The sequence below is a fragment of the Electrona antarctica genome (genome assembly GCF_951216825.1).
Source record: "Electrona antarctica genome assembly, chromosome: 3".
Taxonomy (NCBI): domain Eukaryota; kingdom Metazoa; phylum Chordata; class Actinopteri; order Myctophiformes; family Myctophidae; genus Electrona; species Electrona antarctica.
This window is the reverse complement of record NC_136808.1, coordinates 60,511,580-60,532,422: the sequence shown is the minus strand read 5'-3', so window position 1 is coordinate 60,532,422 and position 20,843 is coordinate 60,511,580. Positions and strand designations below refer to the sequence as shown.

Here is a 20,843-nt window from a genome sequence, read left to right as displayed (position 1 = left end):
GCCTCGTCTACATATGACGTACATTTTCCCTTCATTGTCAATGGGCATTTCATGTTTGTGTCGCCACACATTTACGTCATATTTGAGGCACATATGACCTAATTTCTCCTTTCATTGTCAATGGCAAATATGAGACGTGAGGGGAGAAAAGCTGTATATAGGAGCTGGGCCCCTCAAAAATAAGAAGAACCATGTTTGGGTGGTGTGTCGTATTTTTGTTACCCACATGATGTGAATCAATTTGTTTAATCTCAATACAGTGGTGGGGAGACACTCACTGTCTAATGGCAATGCCATTACTTTATTTTCACCTATATGTTCATTCATTGAGCTGATTTTGCAGAAAATAGATATGGCTATCAAAGTACTATACCTTATTTTGTATGATAATGTGCAACTCAAAAGAAATACATTGGCATTAAACTAACCTTAACCAAAAGAAAACTGCCTGCTGACAATTTCGTCAACAAATAAAAACTAGACTAAAATGTTAGGAAGGGACTAGTGGACAAGAGATCCAGTATGTCATTTTACAATTAGTTGCATGCTGAAAATAGCCAATCTACAAGCCTGCGACGCGTTGTGAGCTTGTAGATCGGCTATTAGCTTGTAGCTTGTATTAGCTTGTAGATCGGCTATTTTCAGCAAGTGACGGCATCAAGGCCCGCCAAAATAAATTTTGTTCGACTAAATCAACTATAGATTTAGTCGACTAAAATCTTAAGATATTTAGTCGACTAAAACTAGACTAACACTAAAACATTCCGGGTGACTAAAACTAAATGAGACTATGACTAAAACTAAAATCAAAATGTGCTGCCTAAAACAACAGTGTAGCAGAGAGTGGTCGTACCTGAGCCACGGAGAGGTGCCCGTGCAGCACAGCGAAGGTGAGCGCCACCCAGCGTCTACGTACCTGAGCCACGGAGAGGTGCCCGTGCAGCACAGCGAAGGTGAGCGCCACCCAGCGTCTACGTACCTGAGCCACGGAGAGGTGCCCGTGCAGCACAGCGAAGGTGAGCGCCACCCAGCGTCTACGTACCTGAGCCACGGAGAGGTGCCCGTGCAGCACAGCGAAGGTGAGCGCCACCCAGCGTCTACGTACCTGAGCCACGGAGAGGTGCCCGTGCAGCACAGCGAAGGTGAGCGCCACCCAGCGTCTGCTGGGTGGCGCTCACCTAGCAGAGAGTGGTCGTACCTGAGCCACGGAGAGATGCCCGTGCAGCACAGCGAAGGTGAGCGCCACCCAGCGTCTACGTACCTGAGCCACGGAGAGGTGCCCGTGCAGCACAGCGAAGGTGAGCGCCACCCAGCGTCTGCTGGGTGGCGCTCACCTAGCAGAGAGTGGTCGTACCTGAGCCACGGAGAGGTGCCCGTGCAGCACAGCGAAGGTGAGCGCCACCCAGCGTCTACGTACCTGAGCCACGGAGAGGTGCCCGTGCAGCACAGCGAAGGTGAGCGCCACCCAGCGTCTGCTGGGTGGCGCTCACCTAGCAGAGAGTGGTCGTACCTGAGCCACGGAGAGATGCCCGTGCAGCACAGCGAAGGTGAGCGCCACCCAGCGTCTGCTGCCAGGGTGGACACATGGATGTCTGGGAGAACAGCCTGGGATCTGAAGCAACACAAGGAGGGAAACGCTCAAACATACTGTAGTATCAGAGTTGTTTTTGGCAGCAAACTTAGGTTTTAGTTTTAGTCCATGGGCTCCATTTTCGTCACCGCTAAACCCCTTATCCCTAAACTTCTTTGCCTTTTTTGACTATTTTGCAAAACATTTTTGAATAGTTAAAATGGCCAGTCTACAAGCTCACAACGTGTCAATGTAGATTGGCTAGTTGAACTATTCAAAAATGTTTTTCAAAATAGTAAAAGAAAGGCAAAGAAGTTTAGGGATAAGTGTTGCAGTTGCAACTATACTGTAGTTGCTTTGCGAATCATTTGAGTGGACTGGCCTCTTCACAAAGGTTTCTACTGTAAATAACCTAAAGATTTAATACCATGTTTACATACACAGATTATTAACCATGATTATGATGCCATGCCAGGAAACAAAACCAAATGTCAATGCACCCTAACCCTAACCCTAACCCTAACACTCTCCACAAAGGATCCATATGGAAAAGTGCCATTACATTTTGTTCCACGTTATACTGTCTCAGTCTGCGCATAAAATGCAGCCTCTGCTGACCTTTCTTATAGATGGAATGAGTGTTGGAATTCCATGTCAGCTTAGAATCAATCGTTGTACCCAAGTACAGTGTACACCCGTAGTGCTACTGTGCGACTGTGCGACTGGGCGACTGTGGCTCAGGAGGTAGAGCAGGTCGTCCAATGATCCATGGGTCGGCGGTTCGAATCCCGGCTCCTCCTGTCTACATGTCGAAGTGTCCTTGGGCAAGACACTGAACCCCAAATTGCTCCCGATGTGCTGGTTGGTACCTTGCATGGCTTCTGCCGCAATCGGTGTATGAATGTGTGTGTGAATGGGTGAATGTAATGCACAATCTATGTAAAGCGCCTTGGATAAAGGCGCTATATAAATGCACCATTTACCATTTACCATTTAGTGCTAGAAATATGTGATAATATTGTAGCGGTGGTAGCTTTCTGTGTGTTATCAATCCATTCATAACCCCATGCCAAAAATATTGGCACATTTCAAATTTAGCTATATCTGTAATTCTGTATAGAACCGAAGCATTCTACTTCAAACTGACAATTCTCTCTAGTATTGACCCTCTCTTTTGTGGTCATAGCTCAGATAATGTTCTCTATTACTGGCAGTGACAACATAGTGACTATACATTACAAAAGATGTACTTCTGCTTTCAAGATGTTACACAAAGGTTTCCTCTGTAAATAACCTAAAGATGTAATAGCATGATTACAGACATACATTCTAAGGAAAATTATGAAATTCAATAAACTAATAGCCTAATGGTAAGTGTGTAAGTAATTCATTCTACAAATGCTAAATCCTACCAGTTCTCTGAAAAACATATGTTGCTATACTGTATACTGTAAAGTTAAAACAAAAAAAACATCCAGGATTGAATGGGTTAACATTACATACATGACCAGTAGTTTTTATATGCACCTCTAATGCAGTGTTTTCGTCGACTAAAACTATGACGGAAAATGTTCGTCGACTACCTTTTTCCACTGACGAAAACTAAATGGAAACTAAATGAAAACTAAGCTATGGTGACTAAAACTATGACTAAATATACTGTCGATACAGCGCTACCACACGCTGCGACACGTTGTGAGCCCGCCAAAATACATTTTAGTTGACTAAATCAACTGTAGATTTAGTCGACTAAAACTAGACTAAAATGGGTTACCAGGTGTGCTTACCTGTAGGTCTAGTGTAGCACCCCCAGCCTCCACTAGCATCTGAACCAAGGCCTCGTCTCCTGCTGATGACGCGTACATTAGAGGAGTCATCCCCTAAGCGGTGACATACACAAAGATGCTTTTATAAGAGAACACAGTGTTATTCGCTACATTATGAAATGAGATCAAACATTAAATCATTTGCTAGTGTAAAAAGTACTCTGTTCTGTAGTGCAATTGCAGTAATTATTTGAATATACAACAATTGCTGCTGCATTTAGTATGAGGTTCATATTCACTGAACATGTTCAGTATCAATCAATCAATCAATCAATCATGGTCCATAGCAACATAAAAATAACATACTGTACAAATACAAAGACAAAGGCGGTCCACATAAACTCATAAATGCATATACTGTACAGGCTTACATGCCAATGGTTCCACAGATTAGAGACAAATAACCTGACTGAACTCAATAAAGGGTTACTCAGAATTAAAATTATGCCGTCAGAATGATGCCGGCAGAATCAGACAGCCTACACATACAATTCTACAAATGCTATGATGCGTTGAATATGTAGCCTACATCCCCTTTTCTTTATCTGTTCAGGCCTGTCTTTGTTTAGTTCCTTTGTGTTTTACCCAAAATCATATGTTTAGTTAAACCTATGTTAGGTATTCTTGTTTTTTTTCTTTAAAACATTAGTTTTATCTTTTTTCAAAATGTAGGTAAAATCTAAGCCCGGCTTAGATTCTTCCTCTCAATCAATGGCCAGAAGTTTATAGTTTTTATGAAAACTATGTCTGACAATATACTCTGCTTTGTGTAACCTGAGTTATGTTTAAAAAGGGTCGTCGATATAAGCCCCACTAGTTTAATCTGTATGTACGTTTGTATATGTACTCTTTTTCCTTTTATGGACCGAAATAAAATCTATCTACATGAGGTTCCATAGCACAGTGGAGCAGGTGGGTACACCGATACTGACAAACAGTCTCACTGCCGCACCGTGGGGCTGTGAGCAGCAGTCTCATGTCTCACTGCTGCATCGTGGGGCTGTGAGCAGCAGTCTCATGTCTCACTGCTGCATCGTGGGGCTGTGAGCAGCAGTCTCATGTCTCACTGCTGCATCGTGGGGCTGTGAGCAGCAGTCTCATGTCTTACTGCTGCATCGTGGGGCTGTGAGCAGCAGTCTCATGTCTCACTGCTGCATCGTGGGGCTGTGAGCAGCAGTCTCATGTCTCACTGCTGCATCGTGGGGCTGTGAGCAGCAGTCTCATGTCTCACTGCTGCATCGTGGGGCTGTGAGCAGCAGTCTCATGTCTTACTGCTGCATCGTGGGGCTGTGAGCAGCAGTCTCATGTCTTACTGCTGCATCGTGGGGCTGTGAGCAGCAGTCTCATGTCTCACTGCTGCATCGTGGGGCTGTGAGCAGCAGTCTCATGTCTCACTGCTACATCGTGGGGCTGTGAGCAGCAGTCTCATGTCTCACTGCTGCATCGTGGGGCTGTGAGCAGCAGTCTCATGTCTCACTGCTACATCGTGGGGCTGTGAGCAGCAGTCTCATGTCTCACTGCTGCATCGTGGGGCTGTGAGCAGCAGTCTCATGTCTCACTGCTGCATCGTGGGGCTGTGAGCAGCAGTCTCATGTCTTACTGCTGCATCGTGGGGCTGTGAGCAGCAGTCTCATGTCTCACTGCTGCATCGTGGGGCTGTGAGCAGCAGTCTCATGTCTTAATGCTGCATCGTGGGGCTGTGAGCAGCAGTCTCATGTCTTAATGCTGCATCGTGGGGCTGTGAGCAGCAGTCTCATGTCTCACTGCTGCATCGTGGGGCTGTGAGCAGCAGTCTCATGTCTCACTGCTGCATCGTGGGGCTGTGAGCAGCAGTCTCATGTCTCACTGCTGCATCGTGGGGCTGTGAGCAGCAGTCTCATGTCTCACTGCTGCATCGTGGGGCTGTGAGCAGCAGTCTCATGTCTCACTGCTACATCGTGGGGCTGTGAGCAGCAGTCTCATGTCTCACTGCTGCACCGTGGGGCTGTGAGCAGCAGTCTCATGTCTCACTGCTGCATCGTTTAAAAGACAACTTTTTTTCAACCAAGGTTCATGTTTTAGGTTGTTATTAGAGAAAGTAAAAGATGAGTTATTTTTTTTTCCATTTGCTGCTTTTTTTTCGTTTTAGCAATTTTAGCTATGTTTTACAGGGGGGCAATTTTAATTTGATTTATTTTTTTATTATTTACTATAGTCCTACTAGAGCCCAGGGAATTATGTCTGGCCACAAAAGATCACAGGATCTACTGAATGTGAAGGGGGTGACAAACTGACATGTTGAGCCATACAACACAGTATGGCAGGCCCCATACCTACCATATACCAGGCTCCCTTCACATTCAGTAGATCCTGTGATCTTTTGTGGCCAGATGTAATTTCCTGGGGTCTAGTAGGACTATAGTAAATAATAAATAAATCGCTATAAAATGTTGTAAAAAACTACATATTTAGCCTTATGTTCGCCCCCCCCCCCCCTGTCAAAAATAGCTAAAATCGCTAAAACGAAAGGAAGCAGCAAATGGAAGAAAAAAAAAGAACACTTATCTTTTAGTTTCTCTAATAACAACCTAAAACATGAACCTTGGGTTTCTGCATACTGCTCTTTCTGTAGCGACCCACAAGTGGGCAGTACAGTATGTGCAAACAGCTTTGAATAGTGTGGACTTCATAGAAGCTGAACACTTACTAAACTTACGAACAATCATGTTAGCTTGTGCATATTATAGCATTCTACGTTGCCTGTAGTTGTCCCCATCATCAGATAGGTCATTTGTTAAATAATGGCCAAAGTACTCACCAAACCTCATCACAGAACCGTATGAGGTACAGCCTAGTAGGAGGCTGTATCAAACAAAATGACTGGGAATTCATGGTACAAAATAACATTCACCCTAACTCTGTGTACACACACACACACACACACACACACACACACACACACACACACACACACACACACACACACACACACCTGGTCATCCATTGTGTTGAGACCTTCGGTGCCCAGAAGTCGTGTGGCCTGGCGGAGCAGGTCCGCGCGCCCACACGACAGCATCCTGAAGCCCAGGTCCACTTGGAACTTATGCGAGGCGGCCTCGGCATCCAGGCCCCTGAATGAGTGGAAGCAGTACTCTGACCTGAGGAGAGAGAACATCCATAGAAACAGAGATAAAACAATGAGTGGAAGCAGTACTCTGACCTGAGGAGAGAGAACATCCATAGAAACAGAGATAAAACAATGAGTGGAAGCAGTACTCTGACCTGAGGAGAGAGAACATCCATAGAAACAGAGATAAAACAATGAGTGGAAGCAGTACTCTGACCTGAGGAGAGAGAACATCCATAGAAACAGAGATAAAACAATGAGTGGAAGCAGTACTCTGACCTGAGGAGAGAGAACATCCATAGAAACAGAGATAAAACAATGAGTGGAAGCAGTACTCTGACCTGAGGAGAGAGAACATCCATAGAAACAGAGATAAAACAAAAATAGAAACGGACAAACGGAGAGAAACACCTTCGATAACAAAACACCATCCCATCACTAATATAATGTTTTAACTTCAATTCAATTTGCGTCCTGGGCATGACGTTAAACTGTTCCGTTCGAGAGGACCGGCGACCCTCGAATGTCAACAGCCACGAAAGGAAAAAGGAAAGGAAAGGAAGGAAGGAACTTCAATTCACCTCCATTCCATTAAAATATAAAATCACACCCGTGTGAAGTGAGTGGTGCAACTCCGTGTGGGGGTCCTCGGGGGTTCCCCGGAAATTCCAGACCCACAGGACCACGGCCAGGGTGCCGGCCCGGTTCCGGCGAGCCGCCTCACATCCGAAACGGTAGAGAAATGAGAGAGTTACCATGTGGGGGTCCCCGGGGAGTCTGGAACATCCAGACCACCAGACCCCCAGGAACGCGCCCAGGGGACCGGGCCGATTCCAGCGAGCCGCCCCACGTCTGAAACGGTTGCGAAATTACAGAGTTACCGTGTGGGGGTCCCTCTACTGTACCTACTGTACTGTACTGTACTAGCACTGTACTGGCACACCCAAAATCATCATATATACAGTTATATTCAGTGATTTGACTTAATTCAAATATCACTTATTTTGTCTTTTTTTCTGGAAAATCCTCCCTACTATAGAGTGTGCTGACCATATAAGGAAATCATCCCTGTCCCCAGTGAGCCCCTGGGGTCAAAAAACCCTAGTTTCAGTTTTGGTGGCGGGTGGCAAAACCTTCATCCAATCAGGATGAGAGGGGCCTTCCTCCAATCATGATCGAGTGGGGGCGGGCCTTGGTGCACATGCTGTTGGCCTGTTGCACTTCCCCCCACTGTAGAGCGTGCATGTGCACATTTTGTTACCGGGGCGGACTGGGTGGTTTTCCAAATCACCCAAATCACTGAATGCTCCTTTAATGTGTGCGTTTGTGTGTGTGTTAGGTTGCGCACAGGTGGTGAAAAACAACCATGCTGTTTTCGTGCTCAGACCTAGGCACCCACCCAGCCACACACATAGCTCCGTAAGGGAGTGGTTGCACCACTCAAAAAAACAGCATTATTGGCCTGGGCCATAGCTCAGCGGTCCAGGCACCTTGGCTGGTAATCCAGTCTGGCAGTGTGCCGCGGGTTCGACTCCCGATCCTGACGGCCTTTACTGCATGTCATCCCCCCATCTCTCTCCCCATTTCCTGTCAGCCTACTGTCTGTCCCTCCATAAAAAAATATATAAAATAAAGGCGAAAGCCACAAAAAAACAAAAAAAACAGCATTATTGTATATTTTATTATTTTCATTAGCTTACTTTAGCTGTCTGGGCTCACAGTCTACACCTGGGAGGAGTTGCCTCGCAGTCTGTCTGACATCATCACTGTCCACCAATAGGCTGCGTCGATGCTCTGCGTGCACCACAGCAATCCTGATCCACTCCATGAGGGGGGGGAGGAGGAAGAGGGGTCTGGGGGGAGGGGGAGGGGGGGGGGGGGGGGGGGGGGGTGGCATACCATCAACACAGTTCAGACCAGTGTGTGGTGTTAGCAAAGCAAAGCAAAGTTACTATATTTACCCAGGTTAACTGGACTAAGCATCAGATACTTGTTTACAGCCAGGCCCTGCTACATTTCATGGTAGTGGTTCAATGCCTTGCTCAAGGGCACTTCAGCGGTGGTAATTTTAACGTGCCGGTCCGGGGATACGAACTGGCGACCTTCCGGTATCAAGACCGCTCCGTGTACTACTGTAGAACAGCGGCTCCCAAACCTTTTTGGCTGTGCACCCCCTGTTACCTCCCGACCTAGCTGACGCACCCCCCCACATGGAAATATAAGTTGCATAAGCTATATAGAGACATATATTTCCTATGTATCCACATATATGCACATATATGAACCTGAATATTGCATATATATGCAGGATAGGCTGTATTCTGCATATACTTGCCATATATTGGCATAATATGTTAATATATTTAAAATAAAACCATAGCACCACCATTAGCCTTTTCATGTTGCGCAACCCCCTAGATGGCGCTCGCGCACCACAAAGGGTCCACGCACCACAGTTTGGGAACCACTGCTGTAGAACATAACATTTCTCACAAAATGTTCAAAGCATAAGCAAATACAATAGGCCTATAATACAAAATCACATTTCAAAAATCATTTCTAAAATGTTTCACAAAATAGCTTATGTGTACAATCTACAAGTTCACAAAGCACTGCATGGCCATGTTTTATGGTTTGGGTTATTATTTTTCCACAATTTAATAATAATTATTATAATAATTACAATTGCTCAGATTTATATTGCGCTTTTCGAGGTACCCAAAGTTGTTTTACAATTTAAGGAGCATGCTTCAAATGTATAGAAATAAATGACCCTTTTTAGAATAGTTTATAGACAGAATGGACAAAATGTGCAGACACGGCCTTTAGTAAATTCCCTTCCAATGATAATTTAATAAAACTAGAGATGATGTCATGCTTTAACCAGTTCAGTTTTAGTTTTATTTTTTTCTTAAATCTCTTTCACGACGTCAACGATTATCAACGCCAACTTTTGCTTCCCGGCGATTGAGAAACGCTGGCCTGGATTCATGAGTTGTGCTTATTGAGGTACGCATAGAGCTCATTAATGGAAAAGGAGAACTGGCAGATTATTGAGGCCTGCTGATAATTGGTACCATCTGGAGGAAGACGATAAAGCTGGTTATGGCCGATAACTCACACAGCCACCTCTAGTTCCAGTCATTAACCATGACTGGACGACAAACTATGTTGTTTTTCATGATTACATTTTTTTAAACATTTCATTTCATTTAAACATTTCATTTTTCATTTTTAAACGACATACTATAGTATGTCGTTTTTCATGGTTTGCGACGATAAAAAAAAGACATATATGTAGGTATGTGGTCGAAAACCATGAAAAATAACATACTATAGTATGTCGTTTTTCATGATTTTCATCATATTTGAGTGGTGCAACCACTCCAACCATTACACAGCTATGTGTGTCCCTGGGTCTGTTTGTCCCTGGGTCTGTCTGTCCAAGCATGAATATAGCTTGGTTGGTTTTCACCATTTCTCAACCGTTTCGGACGCGGGCGGCTTGCCGGAAACGGCCCGGGCCCGACCCCCCGGGGACCCCCCACACACGGAGTGCACCACTTCACACGGTGTGATTTTTGAGTGGAACAGCAATGTCCCTATGTCCACGTATGTGTCCCTATGTCCCTATGTTTAGAGTACCACTAAGGGCAAAAGTGGCGCTGTTGTGCTAGAAACAGAGAGAGAGATAGTGTTCCACTGTTGCCTGCTAATGAGAGAGTGAGAGAGAGAGAGAGAGAGAGAGAGAGAGAGAGAGAGAGAGAGAGAGAGAGAGAGAGAGAGAGAGAGAGAGAGAGAGAGAGAGAGAGAGAGAGAGAGAGAGAGAGAGAGAGAGAGAGAGATATGTCTGCTAATTCCCCCACACAGTAACTCTGTCATTTATCGACCGTTTCGGACGCGGGGCGGCTCGCCGGAACCGGGCTGGCACCCTGGGCGTGTTCCTGTGGGTCTGGAAGGTCCGGGGAGTGGGGACCCACCGGGGGCCCCCACACGGAGTTGCACCACTCAGTTCACACGGGTGTGATTTTCTATACCGTCGAAAACCATGAAAAACAACATACTATAGTATGTCGTTGAAAACCATGACAAACATACTACTGGTATAGTATGTCTGGTTTTCATAATTGTCTTATCGTTGAAAACCATGAAAAACAACATACTATAGTATGTCGTTTTTGAGTTTATGCTTTTTACTCTAGCCTTGAAATGTTCAAAGTACTCCAGCTCTCTCTTTTGGGCGGCTGGGTACCCCAAAATTACACGCAAAATTGTGTTTGCCGCGCGGCCGAGGGAGGCCCTGAAATGTTGCCTCGTCCAGGGACCCCTACTACTGCACTGCTGGGACTAGTTGGTTACTAACTAGCAATCATTGGGCCCCAATGAGGCTGACTTATGTGGAACCAAAGCTTGGACATGTCATTAGAATGCCTTATTCTTCATGCAAAATCAATTAGAATAGAGCCAAACCTCAAATAAAATATGAATTTGCCCAACATTGATTGATTGATTCTTTATTTAAGTGTCATGCTTCTGAAGAAGCCCAGCCCATATGGTCTTACAGGACACTTTATAGTTTACATAAACAACGACAATAAACCGACATGACAGTTTGCAAACAATGATCAAGTGAATACCAAACTGACTAATACACCCCAGATCCTTACAAGGCAGATTACATAATATACAACATAAAATAAAATAAAATACACCATTAGGCATGTAACAAGAGACACATGTGCTGTACCTACTTGAAGAGCTGGGATTGTCTTCTACTCCAGGCTCTAGAAACCTCATTATTAAATAACCAGTCTAACTGACCATCATCTTCCCAGAATAGTTCAGGATTTATTTTGTTGCATTGCCTCAAATAGTGGAACCCTCAAGTCATCATACAGGGTACAATAAAACATAAAATGAATTTCATTTTCCACATCATTCATGTTTCCCAACATTTGTCAACACATATTGTACCTCTCTCTGCTGAGGTTCATGGCGGGAGGCTCCAGGTTGGGCTTCTCTGGGGACTCCATCTGAGGGCTGGACAGGTGGTAGTAGAGGGTGTGCAGAGCGTCTGGGGCCCAGGATACCGGTGGCTGACTGGCAGAGCGAGCAGGGCTCGGGCACAACGGGCTGGTGCTGCCGGCACACAGACGCTGCATGTGATGCATCGCTCGCGACACCAGGTCGCCTGAGAGAGAATGAGACAAATGTATTCTGTTTATACCTGGCCATCTGATTGGACCATTATATTTGTAAAGAGTAGATTGAGGTGAGAATATCCATACAGTAATATTGAAATATTGCAGCCCTTTGCCGTGTTTGTTTAATGTGCAGGTTCGTATTGCAATGACGACAGGCACTACCTAGAGGTGTGCATAGTTGTGCAACTTGTGCTGTGACATATTTTGACGAATAAAACGTTATTCTTTTTTTTTTTATATATATATTTTTTATCCCACGATTTTGTAACCCATTTTTCACCCCTGTGTCAATTATCTAATGTGATCCTGGGCTCTACACACCCTCCGACATGGGGAGAGCAACGGACTTGAACTCATGCTTCCTTCATGCCTGAGTGTCCAAGTTGCTCCTTTACACCTGACAGGGGGGAGTTTCCCTGGTTGGACGTAGCGCATGGAAGGAACACATTATTCCAACCAGTTCCTTTCCCCTCCGTCAGGCGCCCCGGCTGGCCAGGGGGAGGCAGTTTAGAGTCCAGGATTACTGCATGTTTTTTGTGAGGGTATACCTACCCTAGGGGACACGGGGAGAACATGCAAACTCCACACAGAAAGGCCCTTTCGCCAACCCCGCCTCGAGGAGGAAACACGCCGCCAGCACCCACAACGTCCCGAACGGGAATCGAACCCAGGACCTTCTAGCTGTGAGGCGACAGCACTAACAACTGTGCCACCGTACCCCCATAAAACGTTATTCTAACCATCCTGTATGGTAAGAGTATAGGTTCATAGAATATAAGGAGCATATCTGTAGTGGTTAGAGGTGGTCTCCCTACTCCCTGGTGGTGTCAGGTAGGACACCTACTGTACTGTACTGTACTGTACTGTACTGTACTGTACTGTACTGTACTGTACTGTACTGTACTGTACTGTACATATCTGTAGTGGTTCGAGGTGGTCTCCCTACTCCATGGTGGTGTCAGGTAGGACACCTACTGTACTGTACTGTACTGTACTGTACTGTACTGTACTGTACTGTACTGTACTGTACTGTACTGTACTGTACTGTACTGTACTGTACTGTACTGTACTGTACATATCTGTAGTGGTTCGAGGTGGTCTCCCTACTCCATGGTGGTGTCAGGTAGGACACCTACTGTACTGTACTGTACTGTACTGTACTGTACTGTACTGTACTGTACTGTACTGTACTGTACTGTACTGTACTGTACTGTACTGTACTGTACTGTACATATCTGTAGTGGTTAGAGGTGGTCTCCCTACTCCCTGGTGGTGTCAGGTAGGACACCTACTGTACTGTACTGTACTGTACTGTACTGTACTGTACTGTACTGCACTGTACTGTACATATCTGTAGTGGTTCGAGGTGGTCTCCCTACTCCCTGGTGGTGGTGTCAGGTAGGACACCTACTGTACTGTACTGTACTGTACTGTACTGTACTGTAGTGGTTCGAGGTGGTCTCCCTACTCCCTGGTGGTGGTGTCAGGTAGGACACCTACTGTACTGTACTGTACTGTACTGTACTGTAGTGGTTCGAGGTGGTCTCCCTACTCCCTGGTGGTGGTGTCAGGTAGGACACCTACTGTTGGTTGATGATGTCAGTGGAGTTTATCTGAAGCAGACAGAAGACCGTATGGGACACTAGATGTGCCACCGTTGTTATTGTAGTCTGGACCTCTATCCAATGGGAGGGGGACAAACTGGACCTCTATCCAATGGGAGGGGGACAACGGACTCCTATGTTATTGTAGTCTGGACCTCTATCCAATGGGAGGGGGACAACGGACTCCTATGTTATTGTAGTCTGGACCTCTATCCAATGGGAGGGGGACAAACTGTGTTAGCTTTAATAGAGCGTCGCAGTCCCGCCTCCTACCCTGGACCAGGAAATGATTCTCCGTTCATTTTCCTCATAGACATTTCAGAAAGTATTTATTTAAAGATGTTTACGCCGCGGACAAAGCCAACTCGAGTCGTGACAAATCATGACAACAAACACAATTTTTGGGCCGAACAAATAATTAGAAAGAAGAAAAAAACGGCAGGTTACAACACTTTTTTTGTTGTTTTTCTTCTTTGTAATTATTTGTTTGGTCCAAAATATTGTTTGTGTTGTCATGAGTTGTCACGACTCGAGTTGGCTTCGTCCGCGGCGTAACCGTCTTTAAATACATACTTTAAGAAATGTCTATGGGAAAAATGCATTGGGTTTCATTTCCTGGTCCATGGTAGGGGGCGGGACTGCGACGCTCTATATCATGGAATGGAAATGGCCTCATCCACATCTTGAATAGTGTATGACATAGTATGTGAATCTAATAATATGTTGTGCCTTTGTTGTGAGGTTTGATGGTGATACAGTGCATTGAGTCAAGCTCTAAAGAACACCCCTGTCAGTGTCTGCGGACGGGAAGCCAGCAGGGGATTGTGTTCATTGTCACTGCACAAAATGTTCCTGTTTGGTCTGGACACCTGTTCAATGAGGAAAGGTTCTGGGGTGAGATGTGGTGAACCTCTACACTGTGGGCATGATGTGGTGAACCTCTACACTGTGAGATGTGGTGAACCTCTACACTGTGGGCATGTGGGGTGAGATGTGGTGAACCTCTACACTGTGGGCATGTGGGGTGAGATGTGGTGAACCTCTACACTGTGGGCATGTGGTGAACCTCTACACTGTGGGCATGTGGTGAACCTCTACACTGTGGGCATGTGGTGAACCTCTACACTGTGGGCATGTGGTGAACCTCTACACTGTGGGCATGTGGTGAACCTCTACACTGTGAGATGTGGTGAACCTCTACACTGTGGGCATGATGTGGTGAACCTCTACACTGTGGGCATGTGGTGAACCTCTACACTGTGAGATGTGGTGAACCTCTACACTGTGGGCATGTGGTGAACCTCTACACTGTGGGCATGTGGTTAACCTCTACACTGTGAGATGTGGTGAACCTCTACACTGTGAGATGTGGTGAACCTCTACACTGTGGGCATGATGTGGTGAACCTCTACACTGTGGGCATGATGTGGTGAACCTCTACACTGTGGGCATGTGGTGAACCTCTACACTGTGAGATGTGGTGAACCTCTACACTGTGGGCATGTGGTGAACCTCTACACTGTGAGATGTGGTGAACCTCTACACTGTGGGCATGTGGTGAACCTCTACACTGTGGGCATGTGGTGAACCTCTACACTGTGGGCATGTGGTAGATTGTGGGGTGAGATGTGGTGAACCTCTACACTGTGGGCATGATGTGGTGAACCTCTACACTGTGGGCATGTGGTGAACCTCTACACTGTGGGCATGTGGTGAACCTCTACACTGTGGGCATGTGGTGAACCTCTACACTGTGGGCATGTGGTGAACCTCTACACTGTGGGCATGTGGTAGATTGTGGGGTGAGATGTGGTGAACCTCTACACTGTGGGCATGTGGGGTGAGATGTGGTGAACCTCTACACTGTGGGCATGTGGTAGGCTGTCTACTCTACGCTCTGCTCTAACAGCAACAAGAACCGCTATACAGTACATTTTTTGTTTTGTTTTCCTGCCTTATGGCATAAAGAATAATAACTTTTAGTTTGTCTATTTTCTTTCTCTAACAAGTGTTTGGATAATGAGGTGTATGTGTTAGTGAACGGAGGGGTTGACTTCACACCGGCGTTGATGTGAAGGAGTCCTTGTTTTATGTACACAGCGAGCAGAGTTATAACTGAGCTGACCTGAGGGTGCTGTAATGATCTGTCCCTACAGACCAGACACAGGTCACACTTAAACAAACACACAGTAGCCCCACTGTGACTGCTGGGGCAAACTAAATGTGGCACGTCATGTACGCACGCACGCACGCACGCACGCACGCACGCACGCACGCACGCACGCACGCACGCACGCTCGCACGCACGCTCGCACAGACACACTTACTGAGCTCTGTGATGCTGCCTACACAGGTGGCCAGCAGGGCCTGTTCCAGGGCATGTAGCTCCAGCTGAACGAAGGCATCTTCCCTGCTCTCCGCTGGGTCCAGGGGGACCTTGGTGTGGGCTGGCAGTGACATCTCACCTGAACACACAATGCAATGCAATCGTTACGTTGATTTACTAGCGTACAATTGGGCAGGGTTTCCCCACACGTCGTTTTGCAGAAGACCATTCCGAGGAGAGGATTTTCTAATAGAAATCTTGAATGTATATCAATCACATTCTACTAACTGCATTGTCCATTTATGCAAAAATGTGTCAATCAATAGTCATTTGAACTGCTTGAAAGTGATTTGACTGCTGAGAATAGTTATAAGGGCTACTTGAAGACCTAAACAAAACAAATCCTACACACTGTGCAACTGATCACAGTGACAGTGTCCTTGATGTAATCACATTGCTGTTACATTTGTGCACTCTTAGCAATACATTAACTTGTGTAGTTGCTGACTCTCTTAGTCTTTTTATATATATATTTTTTTTTATTAGCTTTATTCCTCTTTTACTCTCCTAGTCTTGACTCTGTCCTCAGTCTGACTTAGTACTCAAAGCGACCACCCTGCTCCATCTACACTACACAATACATGGGAAATGTTCAGCCGAATGTACCTTACAGAATGATAAACCACACTGTCAGATATCTGTATGCTGTCCACACCCTAACCGACCCATAACCCGCAGAGCCACATTCTGGCACGCACGCACGCACACGCACGCACACACACACACACACACACACACACACACACACACACACACACACACACACACACACACACACACACACACACACACACACACACACACACACACACACACACACACACACACACACACACACACACACTGATGAGCTCTCCATCCATTATGTCATGGTGAAATGGCTATCTGCTGACTCCTGAACTTCTGTACAATGGAAACAGCTTTAGCGAGGACAGTTGAACAAAAGCCAAGCCTGGGTGGGAGCATTATTCACAGGCCATCATACCCCACCTTATTGGCAAGTCTGCTTCAACCATTCCCTGTGTGCGTGTGCGTGCGTGCGTGCGACAGAGTGAGAATAATTGCGATATGTGGGAGAAAACTGATCATTGAGTGGCTTGGAATAGATCCACATTGATCCGGATGGTTATCCCAAACCAACCAACAGCTCCTGTCATCAATACATGTCTTGCAATTATACAGTATACAGTGTCAGACCAGTTTGGCACTGGTCATAGTGTCTCCATGGCACTGGTCATAGTGTCTCCATGGCACTGGTCATAGTGTCTCCATGGCACTGGTCATAGTGTCTCCATGGCACTGGTCATAGTGTCTCCATGGCACTGGTCATAGTGTCTCCATGGCACTGGTCATAGTGTCTCCATGGCACTGGTCATAGTGTCTCCATGGCACTGGTTATAGTGTCTCCATGGCACTGGTCATAGTGTCTCCATGGCACTGGTTATAGTGTCTCCATGGCACTGGTTATAGTGTCTCCATGGCACTGGTCATAGTGTCTCCATGGCACTGGTTATAGTGTCTCCATGGCACTGGTCATAGTGTCTCCATGGCACTGGTCATAGTGTCTCCATGGCACTGGTCATAGTGTCTCCATGGCACTGGTCATAGTGTCTCCATGGCACTGGTTATAGTGTCTCCATGGCACTGGTCATAGTGTCTCCATGGCACTGGTCATAGTGTCTCCATGGCACTGGTTATAGTGTCTCCATGGCACTGGTCATAGTGTCTCCATGGCACTGGTCATAGTGTCTCCATGGCACTGGTCATAGTGTCTCCATGGCACTGGTCATAGTGTCCCCATGGCACTGGTCATAGTGTCTCCATGGCACTGGTCATAGTGTCTCCATGGCACTGGTCATAGTGTCCCCATGGCACTGGTCATAGTGTCCCCATGGCACTGGTCATAGTGTCTCCATGGCACTGGTCATAGTGTCTCCATGGCACTGGTCATAGTGTCTCCATGGCACTGGTCATAGTGTCCCCATGGCACTGGTCATAGTGTCCCCATGGCACTGGTCATAGTGTCCCCATGGCACTGGTCATAGTGTCCCCATGGCACTGGTCATAGTGTCTCCATGGCACTGGTCATAGTGTCTCCATGGCACTGGTCATAGTGTCTCCATGGCACTGGTCATAGTGTCTCCATGGCACTGGTCATAGTGTCTCCATGGCACTGGTCATAGTGTCTCCATGGCACTGGTCATAGTGTCTCCATGGCACTGGTCATAGTGTCTCCATGGCACTGGTCATAGTGTCTCCATGGCACTGGTCATAGTGTCTCCATGGCACTGGTCATAGTGTCTCCATGGCACTGGTCATAGTGTCCCCATGGCACTGGTTATAGTGTCCCCATGGCACTGGTCATAGTGTCTCCATGGCACTGGTCATAGTGTCCCCATGGCACTGGTCATAGTGTCTCCATGGCACTGGTCATAGTGTCTCCATGGCACTGGTCATAGTGTCCCCATGGCACTGGTCATAGTGTCCCCATGGCACTGGTCATAGTGTCCCCATGGCACTGGTCATAGTGTCCCCATGGCACTGGTCATAGTGTCCCCATGGCACTGGTCCTAGTGTCCCCATGGCACTGGTCATAGTGTCCCCATGGCACTGGTCATAGTGTCCCCATGGCACTGGTCATAGTGTCCCCATGGCACTGGTCATAGTGTCTCCATGGCACTGGTCATAGTGTCCCCATGGCACTGGTCATAGTGTCCCCATGGCACTGGTCATAGTGTCTCCATGGCACTGGTCATAGTGTCCCCATGGCACTGGTCATAGTGTCCCCATGGCACTGGTCCTAGTGTCCCCATGGCACTGGTCATAGTGTCCCCATGGCACTGGTCATAGTGTCCCCATGGCACTGGTCATAGTGTCCCCATGGCACTGGTCATAGTGTCTCCATGGCACTGGTCATAGTGTCTCCATGGCACTGGTCATAGTGTCTCCATGGCACTGGTCATAGTGTCTCCATGGCACTGGTCATAGTGTCTCCATGGCACTGGTCATAGTGTCCCCATGGCACTGGTCATAGTGTCTCCATGGCACTGGTCATAGTGTCTCCATGGCACTGGTCATAGTGTCTCCATGGCACTGGTCATAGTGTCTCCATGGCACTGGTCATAGTGTCCCCATGGCACTGGTCATAGTGTCTCCATGGCACTGGTCATAGTGTCTCCATGGCACTGGTCATAGTGTCCCCATGGCACTGGTCATAGTGTCCCCATGGCACTGGTCATAGTGTCCCCATGGCACTGGTCATAGTGTCCCCATGGCACTGGTCATAGTGTCTCCATGGCACTGGTCATAGTGTCTCCATGGCACTGGTCAGTGTCCCCATGGCACTGGTCATAGTGTCCCCATGGCACTGGTCATAGTGTCCCCATGGCACTGGTCATAGTGTCCCCATGGCACTGGTCATAGTGTCCCCATGGCACTGGTCATAGTGTCTCCATGGCACTGGTCATAGTGTCTCCATGGCACTGGTCATAGTGTCTCCATGGCACTGGTCATAGTGTCTCCATGGCACTGGTCATAGTGTCTCCATGGCACTGGTCATAGTGTCTCCATGGCACTGGTCATAGTGTCTCCATGGCACTGGTTATAGTGTCTCCATGGCACTGGTTATAGTGTCTCCATGGCACTGGTCATAGTGTCCCCATGGCACTGGTCATAGTGTCCCCATGGCACTGGTCATAGTGTCCCCATGGCACTGGTCATAGTGTCCCCATGGCACTGGTCATAGTGTCCCCATGGCACTGGTCATAGTGTCCCCATGGCACTGGTCATAGTGTCCCCATGGCACTGGTCATAGTGTCCCCATGGCACTGGTCATAGTGTCTCCATGGCACTGGTCATAGTGTCCCCATGGCACTGGTCATAGTGTCCCCATGGCACTGGTCATAGTGTCTCCATGGCACTGGTCATAGTGTCTCCATGGCACTGGTCATAGTGTCTCCATGGCACTGGTCATAGTGTCTCCATGGCACTGGTCATAGTGTCCCCATGGCACTGGTCATAGTGTCCCCATGGCACTGGTCATAGTGTCCCCATGGCACTGGTCATAGTGTCCCCATGGCACTGGTCATAGTGTCCCCATGGCACTGGTCATAGTGTCTCCATGGCACTGGTTATAGTGTCTCCATGGCACTGGTCATAGTGTCTCCATGGCACTGGTCATAGTGTCTCCATGGCACTGGTCATAGTGTCTCCATGGCACTGGTCAGTATCAATAAGGTATACTTCTGTGTCCATATCATGGTCAGTAGCTCAGTATCATAGTTAGTATCGTGGTCAGTATCATGTGACATGATACTGCCATGATACTGACATGATATTGATCATATTACTAACTATGATACTGACATGATACTGATCATGATACTATACTGACATGATACTGACATGATACTGATCACGATACTAACTATGATACTGACCATGATACTGACATGATACTAACTATGATACTGACATGATACTAACTATGATACTGACCATGATACTGAAAAGTATAGAAGGTCCGCACACCGTTTTAATGCTCCCAAAATAATGTAATAACAGAGCGGCAAAAAACTAAATGTCTGCCTCTCCAAACCTTCGTCAGGTATGATACCCGACGAAGAACTGCTCCTCCAAGTTGGGAGCCAAGAACCTTCTGTTTACACAGCACTGACATGACCTCTGACCTCTGCACCACAGAGGCACCACAGAGGCACCACAGAGACATGGGAGACGACCATAGCTCCTGCACCACAGAGGCATGGGAGACGACCATAGCTCCTGCACCACAGAGGCATGGGAGACGACCATAGCTCCTGCACCACAGAGGCATGGGAGACGACCATGACAACTAAGCACCTAACCTCGTAGGATTATGATGCGGAACATGGTTGCAAACAAGAGTTTGAACCAAGGACTTTTTTTTGTGGCTTTCGCCTTTATTTAAAAAAAATTATGAAGGGACAGACAGTAGGCTGACAGGAAATGGGGAGAGAGATGGGGGGGAAGACATGTAGTACAGCGGCTGCACTTTTTCAAAAAAGCATGAAACTTCTACCATAGTTAGATGATATCATGAGGTGTATTTTCAGATGTGGAGTCAAGTCAGATTTGACCCCTGAGGCCCGGTAGAGCATAATATGTGA

At 46.9% G+C, this 20,843-nt stretch overlaps 1 protein-coding gene across 1 annotated transcript in view; it reads right to left on the bottom strand.

The window, feature by feature from the left end:
• The window catches only part of abtb2a (ankyrin repeat and BTB (POZ) domain containing 2a), a gene marked incomplete at its 3' end in the record, with an annotated part of 42,558 nt that overhangs the window by 10,645 nt on the left and 11,070 nt on the right, over nucleotides 1-20,843 (bottom strand). The window contains exons 3-8 of the mRNA XM_079496431.1: nucleotides 15,638-15,775; nucleotides 11,477-11,693; nucleotides 8,203-8,355; nucleotides 6,368-6,533; nucleotides 3,358-3,450; nucleotides 1,511-1,612 (exon numbers count right to left, since the gene is read on the bottom strand). Of these exons, the coding sequence (XP_079352557.1) occupies nucleotides 1,511-1,612; nucleotides 3,358-3,450; nucleotides 6,368-6,533; nucleotides 8,203-8,355; nucleotides 11,477-11,693; nucleotides 15,638-15,775 (869 nt within the window). The remainder of the gene's footprint in view (nucleotides 1-1,510; nucleotides 1,613-3,357; nucleotides 3,451-6,367; nucleotides 6,534-8,202; nucleotides 8,356-11,476; nucleotides 11,694-15,637; nucleotides 15,776-20,843) is intronic.